Raw genomic sequence first — 23,401 nt, 5'->3', positions numbered from 1 at the left:
AATTCCAGGAGCTCCCTAGAAATAGTTCTGTACCTACAGATGTGATACTTAAAATCAGGTGACTTGGGTACAAGCACCGGCCTCACGATTTGCCAGCTCTGCCACCACGGACGAGTCCTTAGTCTGGTTTAGTTGCATGTCACAGAAAAAATAATACCTTCCTCAGAGATTGTTGAGGTTTAATGAGGTACTACATGTAAAAGTATCTTATAAACAATAACAAGCTATACAATTGCAACATTTTGTTTATTTGCTTCCTAAATTCTACTCTAGATCACACCAACACTTGCTAATTAAGTACAATGGGAGCTATTAAGTTTTGACTTACTATCATTATGGGCAAAAGACCACAGGGTCTTTCAAGTTCAACAGGTGACACTATGACCCTCAAACTGCTGTCATCTGACTTCTGTGGCCAATACCCTTGGGACTTGATGCTACTCTCTTACACTCGATGCCTCTATTCATTCTGCTGATCCTCAGAAAGGTCCTTCCATCCGTTTGCACTGTCACCACTCTAGTAAAGAGCCCTGTTTCCAATGTTTTAAATCCTCCAACAATACATTCTAAACACTAACACCAGACCAATCATCCACAAGACTGCATCTATCATGTCACTGCCTTATGTCAGAGTCCACAACAATCAGGATTAAAAAGATGACACGCTCAAGCAGACACTCTTTAAGAGGAATTGAAGACACTGGGATTACACTGGGTAGCCTTAAATGTCGGACTAGGGAATTTAGACAATTCCTGTAGAAACGAAAAGCTACTACCTAGTTTTGAGTGAAAAAGAGTAACATAAAGTTATATCAAAGGAAGATTAACCAGGCCACGAGATTAACCTGACACTGGGGTTTAAGTGTGGGTGGAAGGGGCAGTAAGGAGAGAAGACACTGAACCCCTCCAGGGCTCGTCTCCCATCTCAGGCTCCCTCCCTAGTGATCAGCACGGGGTGGCCATGGTACAGGAGCTCAATAAACACCGGATGCTCAAGTGTCTTCCTGCGCATCCCTATTTTAAGTGCTATTTGTTTACATAAATAAATGTGGCAAATAACTGCAAAATGTGATTACATCTAATTTTTATTTGTTTATAATTTATACTGAGCCAAGAACATCAAATCTTTTGGGTAAAAAACTATTCCTTTTCTACTAACACATAAGCATCTAGAAAGACTAATTCTATTCCTAATAGGTGAATATTTTAAACCTTTCGGTTTTAGAAATTTCAGCACTCTTTAACAATCATTTAGTTTACAAAAGATTGAGTAAACTGGTATACCTAACATGTCTCCTGAATCCTTTTTCAGATATGTGATATTTTAGTACTACTACCTGTATCTGATATAAATTAGAGATTATAGGTAACTGCATGGCATTTTAAAATTTATTCTTTATCCGATGGATAAAAATCTTTGCAAGTTTAGTTTGTTAACACTCTTATGAAACTTTGAAACTATAATCAAATAAGTATTTCACCTGAAAACGAAGAAAATTCTTGTATAATTCTTGCTGTTTAATCTGAAGTTCAGTTGGAGGCTCACCGAATATATTTCCCCGAGCAAAAGGAGAGCTCTGTGTCTGTACACAACCTTGAAAGAGAAATATTACAAAAAAAAAAAAATACCATTAGCCAATGTTTAAAACATGTAAATGTTAAAGAATGAATGGTTTGCTACTAAGTTCATATTTTAAAAAATGTGCTAAATCTGGAAGTCCAGAGGCTACAATCAGAAAAGGATGGCTGAGATTAGAACCTGAAGGCCAAATGAAAAATAACAGAAGAAAAACAGTGAAACTAAAATAAATAGCTGAAAAATCATAACATATCTACACCTGAAAGACACCAAGAAAACATAAAAGCTAATAACCCAAACAACTCTGATTACAGCAAAGGCTTTAAAATTTATATAGAGAAAAAAAGTGCATGTTTAAGTTCTTATGAATGTAAATATTCATTTCTTAATGCTATTGCTTATATATTAAAATGTATTATGTATGTAAAAAATTTCCAAAATTGTCTTAAAAAATCAGTAATTCCAAGGTCTTCCATCCATGGTTAAAGCAATAAAGTCAGCTCTAAAAACATTTTTTTAATAAATATAACTTTTCAATCATTGCAATAATTTTTTAAAAAAATTCTATTGAAGGGATATAAACAAAGTAACATTATCTAGTATATTGCCTATTAGTATCACACATTCTGAGCAAGGAAAAAAATATTTCATAAAATTTCTACTTGAAAAATAATTATACCTCAGGAATCTCTTTAAATGCAGAAAAAAAAAACCTACTTAAATTTAAGCCTCATATAACTGTTTACATTATTTTTTATTTACTGACTCATTCTTTATATCATTCATCTAAAGCATTTATTTCTCTCACCTACATAGTTCGTGTAGGCTAAATGCTTTGCAGTTTAGCTGCCTTTTAGGTTTCTCTTTGTCTTTGTATTTAAATTTTTTAATGCTTATTTGAATAGGCCAGCAGAAAGCCAAATCAATACTTACATTAAAATGTTATACTTTGATAGAAAAGCTGATTAGCAAAACAAAACTAAGTTGTATGTTTCGCTTTAATGATCACTGAAATTCTAAGCCTTTGGGGCAATTAGAGAATATTAGAGACAGACAAGGTCTTCTAAAAACACATCAATTATAAAACAAAACTGCAGGAAAACTGTTGCTTTATACAAAGAAAATGAAAATGTATCTAGGCAACAAAATAAGCCAAAAAAAAAAATTTTAGCCAAATTAGCATGGACTTTATAAACATGATTCTTCTTCCAAGAACCAGGGATAAAAAAAGAGCATTAAGAAGGACTTAATGAAGACAGAACATTAAAAGATAATGAACCTTAAGCACACGTTATAACGTCCAATTTTCAGATATACAAGTTCCCTAAGGCCTTTAAATGTCACATACATATGTGTATGCGTGTACACACAGAATATACACACATACATATACATGTGTATACATATATACACTTATATATATATGTGGTGGCATAGCAAGAGATTATGTGACTTTGAATAAATTTTTATATTCAGGAAGTCTATGTTAATTCTTAGGGGATGAAAGTTAATTTAGGGGAATTTCGATTCATGCAAAAAAAAAGGAGGAAACCTTGGCGGTGTGTAGAAAGGCTACAGACAAATTCTGCTGAGCATATTCAATTAAGTTTGTGCTCGTTCTTGAGAAGGGGTTTTTATTTTTCCAGGGCTCTACTCGGTAAGCAGAGCTAAATGCCTAAAAATGTTATTACTAAGACAAAGAAAGTTCTATGCTGAGACAACTACAAACAATACTGGGCGTGGAAAAAAAAGGTAGAGAAAGGGTCAGTAGCACTGAAATCTCAATACAGATTACTAGAAGAAAAAGCAAATGAAGAGAAAAAGTAATAATAATCAGAAAGAAGCCAAAGTGCTCTCTTCACAGCAATAACATGAAAAGGTGCTTCAATTGCATGCTGAATTATTACAGACCAAGAGTGATAGCCAAATTAATAACTTCATCAAAACCTTACAGCTCCAAAAATCAAAAGTGGATCCACTGAGTAAAAATCTATTGTGGATCGATGTAAGAAAACATTTTCTGGTAACTAGAGATCAAATATGGTACAGGTTGCCTATGGCAACAACAACCCACCCATATCCTGAAGTGTTCAAAAGGCTGCGGAGTAGTGCTACCATCGACGGCTTGAAAGATGCAAGACTAGGGATTCTAATCATGATTTCTCATTACATCTGTCTGTTTGGCCAATAAGCCATAAGAGTTAAAAATAAAAAAGTCATTTTTTGAAAGTCAGAGCTATTTTAGAGGACTTCTTAATGTAAAAGTTCTTTTCTAGCCTAAAATCAAAACTTTTGTGAAAGTATAAAGTAGTATTTGTAGTAAATAAATGGTTACTTTTATAGACATCAACTTATGTTGATTTTTAAATATGTAACATTTTTATATATACTTGATAAAGATGACAATTTTTCCTGGCAAGTCATAAGAAAATATATTAATTTTTAATTTACAGAACTTTTAATTGAAGGAAGTTGCTTAATAGCAAATCAAAAATATTTGCTTAAGAAATGGGGATGTGACCACATACCAAATCAAACTTTTAATTATTTCATTTCTTTGTACATTGTGGTTTTAATGAGGGAGAACAAATGATTATAGAACAAACAAAAATGAATTTCATTGTACAATTTATCATATCACATCTGATACCTCTCATTAACTCAAATAGTTATGGGTATAAGAAGCAAACTGTGTACATGTAAAAAGACAATCTGATTTTAAGCAATGTCTTCCCACCAGCAAAATGAAAATGTTATCAGCAGCTAAAATATACATAAGCGAGCTACAAAGCTTGAGAGAAAATAGTTTTAAGAAGCAAACTATATTTCCCTATTCATATTTTTCAAAATACCTATGCAGGAAAGATATTGTAAACAGCACGAATAACATGTTATGCTTCCTGACTCAGAGTAACCAAATTCTCAAAATTACAGTACGACTTTGTCAGAGAACAGAAGAGAAACGTTAAATGAACAATTTTAGAAATGTAAAAGAAAATATAGAATGTAATTAAAAACCTGAGTTTTTATTTGTAGAATCTTCTAGGTTCTCAGCATTTGAAGTGGCTAAATTTTGGTCTAGAGCTACAACAGCCCTTTTATCTTCGTATGTTCTTGCATCTGGGTTATGGTAGGCATCTACATTTTGTCTGTGCATCCTATTCAAATCAGCTGAGAGGGAAAAATAAGCCGTTTATTTCAATAAATACATTTCTATAATTACTATGCTTAATACATTTTCTTAAAATAGGGAATCTGAGAGAAAAACAATAGAACAGAGCTGGAATAATTCAATGACATCTTGGTGCCCTGAAAAAGGAAACAAAATTACTAAAACATGAGGTTAAAAAAAAATAACTTTACATAATAAACTCAAAATCAGTATAGAATTTAGAATATGCAAATCTTTGAGAACCCATAAAAACCATATTTATATCTATTTATTTCAGAATATGGAATCTCTTTAATATACAAAAATATAGCAACAACTCAAAACAAGCCACAATGAAATTTACCCAACGTCATTAGCGTTCCTAATGAAAAAATATAATCACGTGGAGTTTTAAAATACATGCACAAATTCTTTGACAATCCTCCCTTAAAAGATGGATGGAGCTTGATCTCCCTCCCCTTGAGTGTGGACCAGAGTTTATAGCTCACTCTTATAAACAGGATATTGCAGAATGATGATATACAACTTCCGAGGCTACTTCTTAAAATGTGTTGTTTCCACGTCACTTAATCTACTGCATCACTCACTCTGAAGAAAGCCAGCTATCCTTATTACAAGGATACTGAGGGGCCCTATGGAGAGGTCCATGTGACCAAAAACTGAGGCCTCCTGAGCCATATTGAAAATGGACTCCCGTCCCAGTCGAGCCTTCAAATGACCAGAGCCTACATCCTGACATCTTGAACTGCAACTTCAGGAGAGATCCTGAGACAAAACCACCCAGCTAAACTATACAAATTATTGACCCGCAGAACTGCAAGATAATAAATGTTCATTTTTTTAAAACACTACATGTTGGGGTAATCACTTATACAGCAATAGACATCACACACACGGCAAAAATCTGAGCATGTCGGACTGGGTCGAACAACCAATCTTCAAAACAGACCTGAGTGACTGAAGAACTCAAAAGTTTTAACAAACAAAAAGCTGTTCTCTATGAACAACTTGGATAATATGGCAGCAGTGAAAGCAAACTTAAACCTGGATATAAGTATTTATCAGGAAGTCTAGTATGTTCGAGGATGTATTTTCAACATGAATCACAATCAGAATACCAGATAGAACATGGCAAATGACATGTGAATGTTACCAAGGAGAATGAGAGTTCAAAATCAAGACAGGTTGAACTCAGACACCGAGTAGGATGGGTGGGGAAAGCATAATGAAACAGAATGAAGTGAGAAACAAGGATGTTCTGGCAACACTGAAGTGGTCCAGCTTGACTAGAGCACAAAATACACGGAAAAGAGCAATGAGAAATAAGATCGGAAACTGCAGATTGGATGCCTATTCTGGAACATTCTAAAACACAAGCAGATGATTCTCAGTTCTATTCTGCAAATGGTGGTGGAGAGCATTCTGTTGGTTATAGAAGTAGAACTAATAATAATGGCAGCTAACATTTTTATATTCTATATAATAACCTATATGATTATACTACTTTCACCCCAGTATTATAGATGACAAAATGAAACTAAATTAATTTGCTCAAAGACCACAAGGCCAGTAAGTGGCAGAACAAGAATGTGAACTCAGATAGTGACATTCCAGAGTCCCAAATAATTTTTGAGTATGCAACAATACAATTGGTTGTACATTTGATACATATGGCTTAGATGTGAAAAACAAAGAAGAATGAAGAAGTTATGAGAAAATGGCAAGAACCTAGACAAGACATAATAAATTTCAACTATGATGAAGTATGAATGAAAATGAAGAGAATTCAAAGAACACTGAAGAGGGAGAACTTATACGTTAGGCTTATTAATCAACTCAATATGGGGAGTCAAAAGAACTCTGCATTTCTTAGTTTGAATGATCAAAATTATGATGCATTTACAGAAAAAGAGGAGCTGGATTTACAAAGCGAAATTTGATTTTGCGTGCTAGGTCTACATAATCCATCAAACGTCAGGTGCAGAGATGCAGAAGACAGGCTGGAAATGAAGTAGTTTTAAAAGTGGTCAGGGGCAAAGAAAGAGATGTGAAGACCGTCCACAGAGTGGGCCTAAAGAGAAACACAGGAGCAGGAGAGATGAGGTGGGAGAGAATGAATGGGGAGGAAGAGCACGCCAACTCAAGGAACACACAGCATGAGAAGACAGTCCTCAAATAAAGATCATGTTTACAGACCTAGAAGCGTTTAACCTGGATCACAATACACATATCCAATAAATGTCAGCTGAAGAGGGGACAGCCTCTGAGAGAGTGCACAGGGCTTAAAGGAAGGAAAGAACGAACTGTCAACCTAGTTCAAAGAGAATGAGGGCTGAGTACAAAACATTACACTGGAAATCAGGACATCAATCATTTCTGAAAATGTAGCATCAGCAGAGCGATGGGACCTAGAAGCTATATTATGGAATAGAAGTACTAACAGGGTGATTAGATTGCGGCAACAAGCAGAGTACTTTTTAATGTATTTTATATGATAAAAGAAGTACAACATGGACAGAGCTCTGTCTGTGTTTAAGAGCAGAGCTCTGTCTGTGTTTAAGAATACAAGTAACCCAAGTATGTTCAGAGGTATAAGGGAAGAAATGAGTAGAAAACTGAAAATGTAAGAGAGAAGGGACTGGGTGAAATCACAGAGAAAAGCTGATTACAAGAAAATTACCCAATAGCAAGGACTAGTAAAGCAAGTACTAGCTAGGTGCTCCAGAAATCATCATCAAATCCTGAATCTATCTGAATTTGGGAGGGAAATGAAAATAGATGATGGGGAAAGTTGAGGTTATCGACTACTAACTATAGTCCCTAAAGTCACAGAAACAAAACCAATTTAACTCAAATAGGAAATCAATCATTTCATTGTCATTCAATTCACTAGAATAGCATAAGACCAGACTATATGAGAATCACTATGAATATTACATACAATATTCTATTTTCTATTATAAGAGTGCAGTACATCGCAGTCTCTCCTTCCAGATGATACCCACAGCTGCGATTCTGCTGCCAAACTAGTGAATGCTTAGGGAATGAAATCTCATTTTGGTATTCACCTGCACAAATAATAAATTAAGATATAAATACCCCATAAGGAAACAAACAAAATGATAGGCTTCGAAATCAGTAACATGTTATAATTTACTGTTCTGATTACACATGGTCTTCTCACTTAGAATAGTCAATGTATTTATATAAAAGGAAAATTAATTTCAGCAGAGTACATAATTATCAGGATTTAAGACTATCAGATTCAGCAATCAAAACAAATCCATATTGATTTTTATTGAAAAAAATAATTAAGAAATTAAAATTGATTTGTCAATCAATTGGTCACTCTATCTTTTCGTGAGATAGTACAAAATCAGGTTTGAAATAGGCTAAAAATGAAAATAAAAAAGGCACTTTGGTCGAGTGTAATAGGCCAACTGCACAAAGATGTCACTAAACGGGGGTTTTATTTCTAATGTAAATCATCATGTTTAGTATAAAACTGGTATTATAAGAATAATTCTACAACAAACAGAATTACAAAAGAAAATGTCACAGATTGACAAGTAGGAAAAATAATTCTACTCCCTGAACAACTTATCAAACCAAGGATAAATTATATGATATCTATAGGTAAATAATACATAAACGGTACTTTATTTTTTCATTACTTAATTTATAATCTTTATTTTTTCAATAAACAAATGAATATTTTGATATTAAAATTAAATTTAAAAGTTATTTGCTTTTTACTATGGTAGAAAATACAAAACATTTTAAAGAAAATGGCTAAGATACATTAACTATTACTATAGGCCCACTATGATTCAGCAATCCATGGCTGACATACCAACTCATTTACATTGAGTCAATTCAAAGGACTAAAGAATATTTCCAACTCTGGTACTACACATTTCAAAGTTAACTCAATTTAAAATAGAGACACTTACTTTTAGAAATCAGTCTCTAAGACAAATAAAATAATCTAAATGGTGGCTCATAAAATAAATCTCATAAATTTAAAAATGAAATAACAAAAAGTATAATCTCTAAACAAAATAAAATATACACTAGAAGTGAATAAAAGAAAGCCATCTGGAAAATGCCCAGATATTTAGAATTTTAAAAACTCACTTCTAAATAATCAAGTCAAAGAAAAATCACAAAAAAGATTAGAAAATTGAATGAAAATGAAAAGACAACATTTTGAATTTGTGAGATACAGTTAAAACAGTAAGTACCCACAGAGAAATCTGTAGTTTTTGAATACATTTATTAGAAAATAATAATAATAATGTCTCAAGTTATAATCTAAGTTTCCACATTAAGAAATTAAAAAGAAGATTAAGCACAAAGCAAACCAAAAGAAAATAGTAAAGAACAGAAATCAGTAAAACAGGAAAAGAACGATAGAAAAACCAATGAAAATAAAAGCTGGTTCTATGAAAATATCTATAAAATAAATAAATATCTGCCAGACTGTTTAAGAAACAAAGAGAATATACAAATTATAAATATCAGGAATGAAAAAGGAGCCATCATTGTAGATCTTACAGACACTGAAAAATAATGAAATATTATTAACTTTATACCAATAAATTCAAAAACAGATGAAATTGGTAAATTCTTGAAATGATTCAAAACACTAAAGTTCACACAAGAAGAAATAAACTGAATATCTATTTACTAAAGAAACAGAATTCATAGTTTAAAACCTTCCCAAAGAAAATTCTGAGCCCAGATGGCTTTGTTGGTAAATTTGACCAATAGAAGAGGAAACTTCCCAACTCGTGCTGTGAGGCCAGCATTATCCTGATGCCAAAATCAGACAACGCGGTAAGGAAAGAAAAACAACAGCCATGCCACCCTGAACATGCCTGATCCCGTCTGATCTTGGAAGCTAAGCAGGGTCGGGCCTGATTAGTACTTGGATGGGAGACCACCTAAGAAGACCAGGTGCTGTGGGTGTTAAAAAAAAAAAAGAAAGAAAGAAAGAAAGAAAAACAAATATCCTTATGATCCCAGATACAAAAATCTCTAGCAAAATATTAGCAAATCAAATTCTACAACACATAAAAAAGACAAGAGTATGACTAAATAGGGTTTATGCCAGATGAAAAACTAGTTCAAGATTCAAAATAAATCAATGTAATCCACCATATAGCGACAGAGTAAAAAAGACAAGATTATCATTTCAAAAGATGTAGAAGAAATTAGACAATCACAAGAAATGGATAAATTCCTAGAAACATACAACCTTATAAGACAAATATCCTAGACCCAATGTAAAAAAAAAAAAAAAATCTGAAAAAACTTAACAGGTAACATTACACTAAATGGGAAAGACTGAATGCTTTCTACCTAAAATCATGGACAAGACAAGGATGTCTGCTCTATTAATTTTCAAACATTGTACAGGAGTTCCTAACCAGTGAGAAAGGCAAATAAAATAAGAAAAGCATTCAGACTGAAAAAGAAAAAGTAAAACTGTTTGCGAATAACATGACCATCTACATTAAAAAATCTCAAAGCATATACAAAAAAAAACTACTAAAACTAATGAGTTCAAAAGGGCAATATACAAAAAGCAACTGTTTCTGTAAATTAGTAATGAACAAATTGATATATATTTTTAATGTATCATTTAAAATAGCATCAAAATTCGTGAAACACTTAGGGATGCAATTAACAAAATATAAGATCTGAAAACTACAAAGTACTGCTAAGAGAAGTTAACTGAAAGTAATAAGTGGATAAATATTCCACATTCATGGATCAAAAGACTCAATACTGCCAGCTGTTCCAAAACTGATGCTATCCCAATGACAATCCCTCCACAACTTTTTGTTGAGGTTGAGAAGAAATATCACTACACATTTAAAAGAATGGCTAAAATTTTAAAGATGAACAATTTCAAGTGCTGATAAGGATTCAGAGCAACTGAAAACCGCGTGCTTTGCTGGTGGGAATGCGAAATGACACAACCACTTTGAAAAAAGGTCTGGCAGTTTCTTACAAAGTTAACATGCACTTACTATATGTCTCAGCAACTCCATTCCTAGGCATTTACCCAAAAGAAATGAAAACTTATGACCACACGAAGACCTAGAAGTGACTGTTTACAACTTTATTCATAATAGCCTTAAACTGTAAAAAACACAAATGTCCATGAACTGGTAAACGGATAAACAACTGTGGTACCTCCACACAATGAAAAACTATTCACTGATAAAAAGAAATAATCTGCTGGCATATACAACAACAAGGATAAAGCTCAAAAACATTAAACGGAGAGGAAAATGTCGATACGAAGGCAATATTATCATGAGTGCTACTCAGAAACCGGCAGGAATATAGGACCAGATAATCTGTAAATGTTTTATATCTTGACTGTAGCACTGATTACTAGAATCAGTTGTTGAAACTCATTAAACAATATACTTAAAAAGTATATTTTATTATACGCAAATTGTGTCTCAATAAACAACCTAAAAAAACAAATCTAACTGGAGAAAATACAATACATAAAAGAATACAAATATTTAACCAAATGTATGAAGAAATGCTTAATCTCACTATTCATCCATTAGAACTATAAGATACTTTTGCTATCTTTCAAATTGTTTTTTTTTCTCTTGAGGTACAGTTTCTTAAAATTTTAACATATGATATTCATGTATCATCACCATAATCGGATACAAAACAGTTCTAACATCCTAAAAAACTCTATCATACTATCTCTTTATATCTCTTTATAAAAGTTATATCTCTTTATATTTCTTTATAAAAGTTATTCTTTCTCTCAGCCATAACCCCTGGCAATCACTGATTTGTTCTCCATCCCTGTAGTTTAGTCATTTTGAGAATGTACAAGGATGTAACCTTTAGAGAGGTTTTCTTTCACTTAGACTTTGAGAGTCTTCCAAGCTGCTTTGTGTGACAAGAGTTCATTCTTTTTTATTGCTGAGTACTGTCCCATTGCATTAACGTACCAGTTTATCCATTCGCCCATTGAAAGACAGAACAGAATTAGCTTTTTATGAGAACTTGAATACGGAACTTTAATGAATAAAGAGCTGAGAAAGAAACAGATTTTAAGTGTAGAGCAAATAACAAAAACGAGAAGCATTTAATATGGTTGATGCTGTTACAACTGCATGGGTAACAGATTTTGATATTTTATTAAAAAATTCTTTCCCTTATAAAGATATCTTCCTTAGAGAGCTATGATAAGGGTGAACATTCAATTTCTTTAATTTCTTTGTAATAAAAGATCAAAGATAAAGGAGTAATCAGAAAAGCCACCATCTGAATTAAAGTTAGCCAATGGGATTATACGATTTTGGTCATCACAAGAAGGTAAAACAGAACACTGCTCTTCACTACATAATTCAAATATAACAGAAAAATTACGTTCCCTGCCTCTCTAAAATATAACAGACACATACAAGACAAGCCGATATTCTTTACATAATGAGTTTACTTGTTTGCAAAATACCATTAAAAAATAGTATCTGATAATATGGTGTACCTTTTCTATTTCATGGCATGACTATAGCATTAAAAAAGCAAACTAAATATTACTGCAAAATGAAAATCTTAGAATAGTTTGCTCCATTCCCATTAGATCAAGGAATTCTAAAACAGTATTTTATAATTCAATAACCCACACTTATCCTAACACTTCAACCAATTAAAAGACATACAGAACACCATATCTGTATTGTCTTAATTGGAAATAATCTTAGAGGCAAGCTAGAAAGTTCTAGGAAATTGTTCTATTCCAGTGTTTCCCAAAGTTTCAGTCATTTAGGCACCTCCTTCATGGTAACTGGTATGTTTTCTATCAATTAGCAATTTAAATTTACTGTGGCAAAGGCTGGCTAGATGCTGGTCAATCTCACGTGCTCCTCCTGGGCATTAAAAAAGCAAAGCCTCGCAGCTCCCGTGCGGTTAAGTTAGAACCCTGTAACTAGGTCTGAATCGCGAAACAAAGATAAACATGCTATTCCTCCACTCCTAGGCCAGGCTCCAACGAAATTCTCCACTTGTTCTCCCACTTCTGGGCCCTGACTGTGTAGCCAGAAGGGGAGGACTCTGAAATGGGGGAGTGACACGATGGACGAGGCCCTGATTCCTGAGCCACCTCTTGGAGGAGAAGCACCAGAATAGTCTCAGAATGTGACATACATGAGAAGTAACTTCTACTGCCTTGAGCCTTCAGCTACAGCATTTTTTGTTAAACAGCTAGAATAATACCTCTACTTTAAAAGGAAATGTTATAGTTCTATCCATAAATGGAAAACCAATGTTTTTTAATACATATTCGAAGATATTTAACCTTTTAAATATGAAATGTTTATCTATGTATCACCTAAAATCACATCATCTATAGAGAGTAAGCATCTTCAAAAACTATGATGAAAATATTTATGGAGTAAAGATAGAAAAAAAAGAGTTATCTCATTAATTTAAGTGGGCCTCAAATAGATTTCTTCTAAAAAGTCATCTTTAACAAAGAAACAAAGGCATGATACTTAAGAATTCTAATAACTCAATATCCAAAAAAATCTTCTGAATGTATCATTCAACTATCTCTAGGATAATGTAAAACACCTGAAGAACAACATGAAATCTAGTAAATAGTAAAAATCTATATTTTTACTATTATAATCGGTTTTTATGATTTATTTCTCATTTCTAATTAAACAATTTTCAAAAACAGTATCTTTACTTTCTCAGCTAAAAGCTAATCAGAGAGGATCCTACTGTATATAACGGGCTAGCTGTATGAAACCTCTCTTTTCCAAGAGCTTGTTGTGTGATTTCTAGATCAAACATTTCTGAAAGATAAATATGATTCTGCAACCTGCCAGCAAACTGCTGAGATCGTCTTTATTTTTAAAAGGGTCCTTGCAATGAGCAAGTATATGATATATAAGAATTGAACACATCCCTTGCCACACTATTCCACATCGGTTACTTTAAAGCTACACAAAACGAACAAAGTTAAAAAAAAAATTGTAATAAGAGTTTTATGATTTTTACTAGGAAACTTTTTTAAATTCTCGGTACAATTTTAGGTAAAAACTTACCAAATAACATGAGCTTTTCTCTGCAATTGAGTTATTATCACCAGAGGATGGACAGTTTGTAGTAAAAACAAGCACTCTGAAGGAGAAAGGCTTTCTAACCTGTTGTTATATTCATTACCAAATGACCTCTTTTGCAGTAAGCTACATAAATAGAGATCTTGCCTTATAGGCTATGATTCCAGAACCCTTCTTCCTACTCCCATTATTTTTGAAAGTTAAAAAAAAGTTTCTTTTAAAAACAACAAATCCATGGAGATAACATACTTATCAGGTTTCCCTGGGCGTCCCTGAGCGGGGCTCCACCTCCGCCTTTTCCCCAGGGGTTGTAGCTTCTCATTTCCGCTTCCAGCTTCGCTTCGTAGTCTTCCTTTTCCTCACGTTCCTTCTTCCTTCTTTCTTCTCTTTCCCGAATCTTGACAACATAAAAAACATTCACATTAAGTGCTGACGAGTATTGTGATATAAAAAGTTAGTGTTAATATCAGATTTTATTTTATTTTTCTTATTAGAGAAAAAAAACTGGATTTTTTTTTCAGTATGCTTCACTATAAAATTTAATATCACAAATATATGTAACACCCAATTTTAAAACACTTCGATGGTGGGAGTATATGGCTGCGGTTCCCTCACATGATGCCACTAGAGTCCTTTCCAGCCACTGATGCCACTTTGGGCTAAGCCAACTCCTCCCTCCCACCCCCAGTGTCTGCCTAACTACCCTCCCTAACCTCCCCAGTTTTGTAGGGACCAATAGCATCTCCCTACTTTCCTTTATCATCTATCTTTCATGGGACCTGGCCAGCCACAAACTACGCTCCACTCCTCACCAGAACTACTCTACCCTGGGCAAACCCCATTCCCAGAATTCATAGAGGTAGAAAGTTCAAAGCTCTTTGGGGAATACCAGGCTACTTAAAGTACAACTCTATGCAAGCACACAAAACAAACAAAGTCTTATCATCAAGTGCAGGTACAGGCTTGTTCTCTAGAGACATACAGATAGGCAATGAACTAGTATGTATATTTTGGAAATTTACTTTTGAAATTATAACCAAATAAATGGAAAATATAAGCAACCACTCCAGCAAGGCCAAGGAAGTCATCACATACACAAGGTAAATTCTAGACTTAGGAAATCTAGTTTTTTCGGTGGTGTTAATATACTTATTTGAAACAGATAAATTCAGTCTTTTATTCTGTAGAATACTAACATATAAAAAATGATGTTGGTAATTCTATACCTTTAAAAAAATCCATGTTTCAAGGAGGTTGCACATGTTAAAAAAATGAACAAAAGGAGCTTTAGAAGAAATCTAAGTGGAACTTCACAGAAAAGTACTACCTCAGGTGGACGGGAGTCCTAGGGTCTTCTCAGAGATGTGGGCATTCCCCACCAAACCACACATTTTACTCTAGTAAATTCTCTTCAAACTCTGCAAACTACACAGAACCCCTAATTCTCCTCCCTAAAAGGGTCCTGCCTCTTTCTGCCCCTATCTCAGTTCACTGCTTCATTATTCTCCTAAATTACAGCACTCAGAATCACCTTCAAGCCCTTTCTCATCCCCTATATCTGAGTCCCATCACTGAAACCCCGGAACTGTCTCTTGGATATCCTTCCCATCTCCCACCACCCCCAAAAAACAGTTTCTCTGCCATATTTCTTTCCTAATCGTCTACATCACAACCAGATAATCTTCCTGAAAGCCAAATGCATAACATGCATCTCAAATATCCACAACCAGGTGAAGCCCTTCTAACTGCTCGGGCAAGTATTCTCCCTATCCTACCTGCCAGTCTACCTGCATCAAAACCTGTCATAATGAAGTATAAGTAACTGGCATCTTTTTTTCTCCTCTGCCATACTCTGAAGTCTAAAGGACTACTGTGCTAACACACAAAAGGAATGAACAAATGAATGAATGAATCAGTAACGAATACCTGCTGCTGCAAAGCTTGCTGGTAAGACTGAAGTGACTGTTTAGAAGGCTTTGGTTTATCCTCAAAAAACAAGCCAGAATTTACTGCTCGATCACTTGTAATTTTCAATTCATTCTGTCCAACCGTGTTCCTACATTAAATACACAATTAATAATTTGAATCCATCTATGAAGCAAGAAGACAATGCAACACTCCTTTGAAATAGCAAGGTATATAAGTAGTACATTTAAAAGTAGGGAGGGATTTCTCTGTAGGTCAGAGAGAAAGCCTGAAGTAAAGGATCCTCCCTAAGTTCTTCCCCGTCTCTGCTTTCATAATCCACCGAACTGAAATTTACAGGATCTAGTTCTTGACCTAGGTGGTAGCTACATGGAAATGAAAACGATTTGTGGTAATTCATCAAGCAACAGACACATGACTTATACACTTTTCTGAATGCATAGTAATAACAATACAGTGAAAGTCTCTCAAATAATATAACTAGTGACTTACTTAATAAATATACTCCAATATCAAGTAATAGCTTCTTAGCCATTTGAAGAATAAAACAATATAATCATAGAAAAAAGTCTGACTGTATAAGCAATCAAAAAATTAAAAATTCAAAACATTATCATGGTTATATAAATTTCATGCAATAAAGTGCTATTTGTCTTACATACAACATGTTAAAGTACAGGAATGCAACGACTTTGAAGAAAACAATACATTTAAAAAAATCTGCATTATAAAAGGTAAGCATTAGTTTTATAATAAAATTATAGTTATAAAAAAGGGACTACAGAAGGCATCTCATCTCCAAAAACATCATCATCATCACTTTAAATGAGTTCCCTTTGTGTATTCAACTTATCCAATTTATTTACAATCTTCGATTAGGATAAACAGACATGTTTGTGTATACTGTCACACTGAATTATGAATGGGTAAAAAGGAAAACGAGAACCAGAGCAAATGACTCCTAACAATTAAACTTTTTCAGAGCAAGAGGGCTATGTGTGTTAATGAATAAAGAAGGTTGAAAATGCTTATCTGAGTAAGCAATCTCTCAAAGCAGCCGCTATAAATTACATGGTGGACAGGTTTCAGTATCGCACTCATTTTTCTTCCTGTTTCTTACCCCTCACTCAATGATCCAAATTCTTGATCTTTACTTATCAACTCCTCCCTGCTCAAGATGGAAGGAATTTAGGTATGTATGTACAGTCGGATCAGAGGGGAGGAAGGAGAGAAATGACAGGCCTGGTAATTACACAACTCAATGATTTTCAGTGAATTTACAGAGTTGCACAACGATCTCCACCATCTAGTTTTAAGACTTTTCCATAACCCCAAAATATCCCTCACACCCACACGCCACCAACCCCTGCCCGCACCAACCACAGGCGATCACTAAGTGGCCTGCTTTCTGTCTCTACAGTTTTGCTCTTTCTGGACATTTCGTACAAATGAAAACATACAATACAAATGGATTCTTTCACTTACAATACTTTCGAGTTATGCTGTAGCATACATCAACAGTTCATTTTTATTGAACAGTATTTCATTGTATGGACATAACACATTTTGTTTATCCATTTGCTAGCTAATGGACATTTGAACTATTTATATTTTTTAGTTACCATGAATAATACTGTTATAAACATTCACACTGAAGTCTTTGTGCATACATGTATGTTCGTTTCTCTTAAGTATACGCCTAGAAGTGAAATTACAGTATTGTATAAGTACATGCTTAACTTTTCAAGAAACTGCCATTTCCTGCAACTACTTTTTATATATTGATTTTATTCAGCAATTCTACTTAAAATTCCCATTATTTCTAATATTTTATCTGTATATTCTTTTGCAAATAATATCAGTTTTCTTTCTTCCTTCCTAATCCTTCTCCCTTCCTCCTTCCTTCCTTCTTATTTTTAACCTTGCTACAATTATTGGGCACTAAAAGGAAGTGGTGATAAGAATACTAGTCATACTGTCAATCTCAAAAAGAATGTTTTAAACATATCACCATTAATTAAAATATATGATGTAGGTTTTTCATGTTTACACCTTTCCCAAGTAGGTTCCCCTCGAACCTATTTTGTTAATCACTAATGGATACTAAATTTTATAATGCTTTCCCTGTGTCTATTAAGATTACCATATAGCTTTCTTCTTTAGTCTGTTAATGACATATTACAGTAATTGCTAACTAACACCAATTAGCACTCAGTATATATCAGACTTTATTCTAGATGCTTTACATATTTTAATTCATTCAATTCTCAGAGTAACCTTATGAGCTGATACCATTATTATCCCAAATAACAAAGAAGGAACAGAAGAAACGTGCTTCAAGTTAATTAGTAAAACGAGGATTCAAACCAAGACACTTCCCTGCAAAGTCCATACTCTTAACTGACAGGCAGTATTACATTGTCATCCTACCTTCCAGAGTAATTCCAACTTGGGAATTACTTTTTTACATTATGAGGTTCAATTTATCTATGTTCATGAGTAAGACTAGCCTATAACTTTCCACTTTCATATGGACTTGTCAGGTTTGAGTATAAAGATTATGACAGTCTCATAATAACTGAAGAATTCCCTCTTATTCTATACTCTGCATTAGCTTGTATAAGATTAATTTCTTTTCCTCGAATGTTTGGTATAATTTACCACTCCATCTAGACCTGGAATTGATTTTGTGTGAAGATTTGAGACTAATGACTCAACTTTTTATTTTTCTTAACAGTTTTGATATTATTCAATAGGTTTTTCTTCTTGAGTCAGTTTTTACTGTTAAATTTTAATAAGAATTTTTTTCTTCACTTAATTTCCAAATTCACTGACATAAAATTTATAATATATCCTTATTGTCTTTTTAAGGTTCATTACAACTATAGCTGTCATTTTAGAATTGACATAGAATTTTTAAATTGTAAAAATTTAGAAATGATAATTTTTTCATCTCTAATAGTTCTTAGTTATTCTTCTTGCTCTTGATTTGACAATAGAAAATTGTCAGTTTTTTTATATTAATGTTTTCAAGGGACCTACTTTAGACTGTTAATCCTCTATACTGTATGTTTCTATTTCATTAATTTCCATTCTCTTCTTTCTTTCCTTACTTCTTTGGATTTACTTTGCTGTTCTTTTTCTCACTTTTTAGATACCTGATTATTTTAATTTTCATCCTATTTTATGTATTTTCTAAAATTGCTCCCTGTTTTCTAATTTCTAATATATGGAAAAATGTTAAAACTATTTTAAAAATTGATTTCTACCTTAAATGGTGCATAGGATATGAGTCAAATAAAATTTACTCAACTTTAAGGACTAGAATATGGTGAGTTTTATAAATTTATTCCTATTAGCAAAAATAGATATTCTGAAGTTTAGGGTACATTTCTATATATTTCCATTAGGATATCCTTGTTAAGTGAATTCTTCTATAAACTTACTATTCTCTGCTTCATCTATCACTTATAGAAAGTAGTAATAAACTCTCACACTTAGATTCCATATTTATCTACTTTTACCTGTAACTCTTTAAAATTTTGCTCCATACATCTTAAGACCATGTTTTTAGGTACATAAAATTTTCTATTATATTATCTTTATAAGGGGATCCTTTCTGTCATAAAGCTTTATGACTGAAAAATCCATTTTATAACTAGACAAACTTATTTTAATTCATATTCTCCTAGTATATCCGTATCTTTTTGCTTTCAACTTTTCTACACTTATATAAGTAACGTGTACCTGGAGTTTGCTTTTGTATCCAGTATGAAAAAAGTTCTCTTTGAAGGAGATTCTTAACCATTTACAAATATCAAATTTAAGTTTGCCATTTAATTTTGACTTAAAATCAAGTTAAACAGTCTCCTTAAATCTGTTTTTTTTTTCCTTTTTGATTTTTTTTCTTCTAAGACATTAGAAAGTTGCACCTTTGTCCATGTACTTTATGTGGTTACTCTAGAAACATAATACTTATACTTATCAAAGACTAAAACTAACTGAAATCTTTACTATCTTCTCAAATGATACAAAGATTTTTAAACTCATTAACTTCTCCTTTTAACCCCTTCCAAATTATATGCTATTCCTATTATTCTTCATTTTACTTACTTTTAAACCTATAATAATTTTGCGTAAATATTTCTTTAATTCCATCCATGTATTTACCACTTTTTCCTTCCACTCCTTTGTGCAACTCAAGACCTTCCCTTTACGACCTTCTTCCTTCTGAATTTAGAATTTCGTTTACTTGGGGTCTGCTAATTTCAGTTGTTTCTCTCAAAATATTTTAAATTCAGTCTAATTTATGAAAAATAATCTTCTAAACATAGAATAATCTCAACACACTGACGGTATCTTTAGTTATCTTCTGAATTCCTTCCTAGAGTTTCTTTGAAAATAATGGACAAATGAATAAAGAAAATGTGGTATATCCATACAACAGAGTATTAGCCTTGAAAAAGAAAGAAATCCTGTCACGTGTTACAACACGGATGAACCTTGAGAACATAATGGTAAGTAAAATAACAGACACAAAAAGACAAATACTGTATATTCCAGTTTTAGAGGTGCCTAAGTAAGTCAGATTCAAAGACACAGGTCGCAGAACCCTGGCTGCCAGGGCCCAGGGAAAGCAGGACTAGAGAGATGTCATTTAACAGGTATAGAGTTTCAGTTTCACAAGACAAAAAGAGTTCTGGAAATGGATAGTTGCACAACAATATGAATGTACTTAACGCTGCCAAACTATACACTAAAAGTTCTTTACATGGTAAATTTTATGTGTATTTTACCACAAAAAAAAAAAAAACCTGAAAAAAATTAAGATGGTAATACTGACTAAACAGATCTACAGATTATACATAATTTCTATCAAAATCTCAACTGCTTTTTTTGCAGAAATTGGCAAGCTGATTCTAAAATTCACATGGCAATGCAAAAGACCTAGCTAGAATAGCCCAAACAACCTTGGAAAAGAAAAACGAATTTCAGCACTACAATAATCAAGTGCTATCGCCATAAGGACTGATGCATAGATAAATGGAAAGGAACAGAAAATCCCAGAAACAGACCCACACAAATACGACCAAATGATCTGACAAAGGTGCAAAGCAAGTCAACGGAAGAAAAATAATCTTATTAGCAAATAGTGCTGGGAGCCAATGACATCCATAGACCAAAAAACAAAAAGACCTTTGATCTAAGTCTCATATCTTATCCAAAAATTAACTCAAAATGGATCATAAACTTAAATGTAAAATTATAAACCTTTTAGGGAAAAGAAAAAACAAGAAAAAAATCTTTGGAATCTAGGCCTAGGAAAGCGTACCTAAACTTGACACTGAAAGCATGATCTAGAAAAGGAAAATCTGATATACTGGACTTGATCAAAATTTAAAACTTTTACTCTATGAAAGACCCTGCAAAAAGAATAAAAAGACAAGCTTTATATTGACAGAAAATATTTGCAAATCGTATATCTGACAAAGAACTAGTATTTAAGATATATATTAAAAAATCTCAAAATTCAGTAAAAAAAAATAAATCCTCCCATTAAAAAAAAATAAATCCTCCCATTAGAAAACATGCAAAAGACATCAAGAGACGTTTCATTGAAGATTTATAGATGGTAAATAAACGCATGAAAAGATGTTCAACATCATTATCATTATGAAAATGTAAACAAAATCCCAATGATATAACACTAAGCACCTATCAGAACAACATAAACAAGAGTCACAACACCAAATGCTGGTGAACATATGAAAGAAACCAAATTCTTAATATAGTGCTGAAATAGTCTTTCTGAAAACGCTTTGGCAGTTTCCTACAAAACGAAACTTCTAACTACTATACAATCAAACAAGAACACTCTGGGCAAGTATCCTAAAGAAACAAAGGCTATGTTCATGCAAAAACCTATATGCAAATGTTTATAGTAGTTCTAGGCATAATAACTTAGATGGCCTTCAACGAGTGAATCGTTTAATACACTGTGGTACATCCATACCATGGAATGCTACTCAGCGATAAGAACAAATGAACTATTTATACATAAGACAATCTGGATGCATCTCTAAAGAATTATGCTGATTTTAAAGTCAACTCTTTAATCCCTTCTCCCTTTTTCATCTACTCCCCGACCCTCCCACCCCGGGTCTGGTAACCATCTCTGTATCTACGAATTTGTTCCATTTTGTTTATTTTGTTCTTTAGATTTCATGTGTAAGTAAAATAATATGACATGTCTTTCTCTGACTAACTCCACTCAGCACAACACCCTATAGGTCCATCCATGTTGTTGCAGATGGCAAGATGTCATTCTTTCTTACAACTGAGTAATATTCCCCTGTATATATGTACCACCTCTTCTTTACCCATTCATCCATTGATGGACACCCAAGTTGCCTCCATATCTTGGCTACTATAAATACTGCAGTAATGAACATATGGATTCACATATCTCTTCGAAGTAGTGTTTTGGGTTTCTTCAAATACCCAGAAAACAGTCATGGGGATGTGAAGTATAGCATAAGGAATATAGTCAATGATATTGTACTAACTGTGTATGGTATCAGATGGATACTAGATTTATCAGGTGATCACTTCGTAAGTTATATAAATGTCTAATCATTATGTTGTACATCTGAAACTAATATTGTATGCCAACTGTAAAAAAAAAATTTTTTTAAATTTAACCCCAAAAGGTTACATATTAAATGGTTCTATGAATTTAACATACTTAAAATGATATAGAAACGAAGAAGAGAACAGTTGTTGCTAGTGTCAAGGAGGAAGGCAGGGCAGGAGGGAACTAGGTACATCTATGAAAGGTACCGCCATAAGGAATCCTTGTGACAGGAACGTGTTCTACCTCTTGACTGGATCCTAAGCCGTACTTCTGGGTTGTGGTGTTGTACCACAGTTCTGCAAGATGTTAGCAAGGGCAGAAACTGGGTAAAGGGTACACAAGATGTCTCTATATTACTTCTAATGATTCCACCATGGGAATCTATAATTATCTCTAAATAAAAAGTTCAGTTTGAAAAAAAAAAATGACACTCATGAAAAAAACTGTTTATGATATACTATTAATTTTAAAAGCAGGTTATAGAACAGCATATACAATAACAATGTAATATCATTTTGGTATGTGTGTATTTTTATGAGTGTGTGTGTGTACATATAAAGATTTCCTGAATGCTTATTTAGATATGTCTATCTCTGGATGAATGAGATTTTAGGCAATTTCAATTTTTGCTCATGTTTGTTTATATTCTTATTTATCAATAATATGCATGCATGACTTTTCTAAAGAGAGAAAGTGAAGTTATTCTTAATTTTAAAATGTGCTTTCTACGAAACATTAACTTGAAAGCAATACTTTGAACATACTGGTTACGCAATAACTAGAAAGTAAAATAAGTTATACCTTCAGAAAAAAAGAATGAGTTGAGTAATACAGGTTCTACGGAAGACAAATTAATCTTGAAAGAAATTATTATTTTAACTAATGACTTACATAAGAGGTTGTGCTGGCTGGGGGACGACAGGTGCACTAACATAAGCTGCAGGCTGTACTCCCACCATTCCTGAACCATCTTAAAA

The 23,401-nt window shown here is 33.2% G+C and overlaps 1 protein-coding gene and 1 pseudogene across 3 annotated transcripts in view; one reads left to right on the top strand and one right to left on the bottom strand.

The window, feature by feature from the left end:
• CSPP1 (centrosome and spindle pole associated protein 1) overlaps window positions 1-23,401 on the bottom strand; it is a 96,774-nt gene that overhangs the window by 30,795 nt on the left and 42,578 nt on the right. For all 3 annotated transcript variants that reach the window (XM_015598638.2, XM_006924015.3, XM_025041120.1), the window contains 5 exons: window positions 23,316-23,394; window positions 15,791-15,920; window positions 14,114-14,261; window positions 4,598-4,750; window positions 1,482-1,594 (listed from right to left, as the gene is read on the bottom strand). In XM_015598638.2, coding sequence (XP_015454124.1) covers window positions 1,482-1,594; window positions 4,598-4,750; window positions 14,114-14,261; window positions 15,791-15,920; window positions 23,316-23,394 — 623 coding nt within the window. The remainder of the gene's footprint in view (window positions 1-1,481; window positions 1,595-4,597; window positions 4,751-14,113; window positions 14,262-15,790; window positions 15,921-23,315; window positions 23,395-23,401) is intronic.
• On the top strand, window positions 9,604-9,722 carry LOC112472736 (annotated as a pseudogene).

This window comes from Pteropus alecto, unplaced genomic scaffold (genome assembly GCF_000325575.1).
Source record: "Pteropus alecto unplaced genomic scaffold, ASM32557v1 scaffold87, whole genome shotgun sequence".
NCBI classification, from domain to species: domain Eukaryota; kingdom Metazoa; phylum Chordata; class Mammalia; order Chiroptera; family Pteropodidae; genus Pteropus; species Pteropus alecto.
Note: the sequence above shows the minus strand (reverse complement) of the source record. Positions and strands in the feature narration are given on the sequence as shown.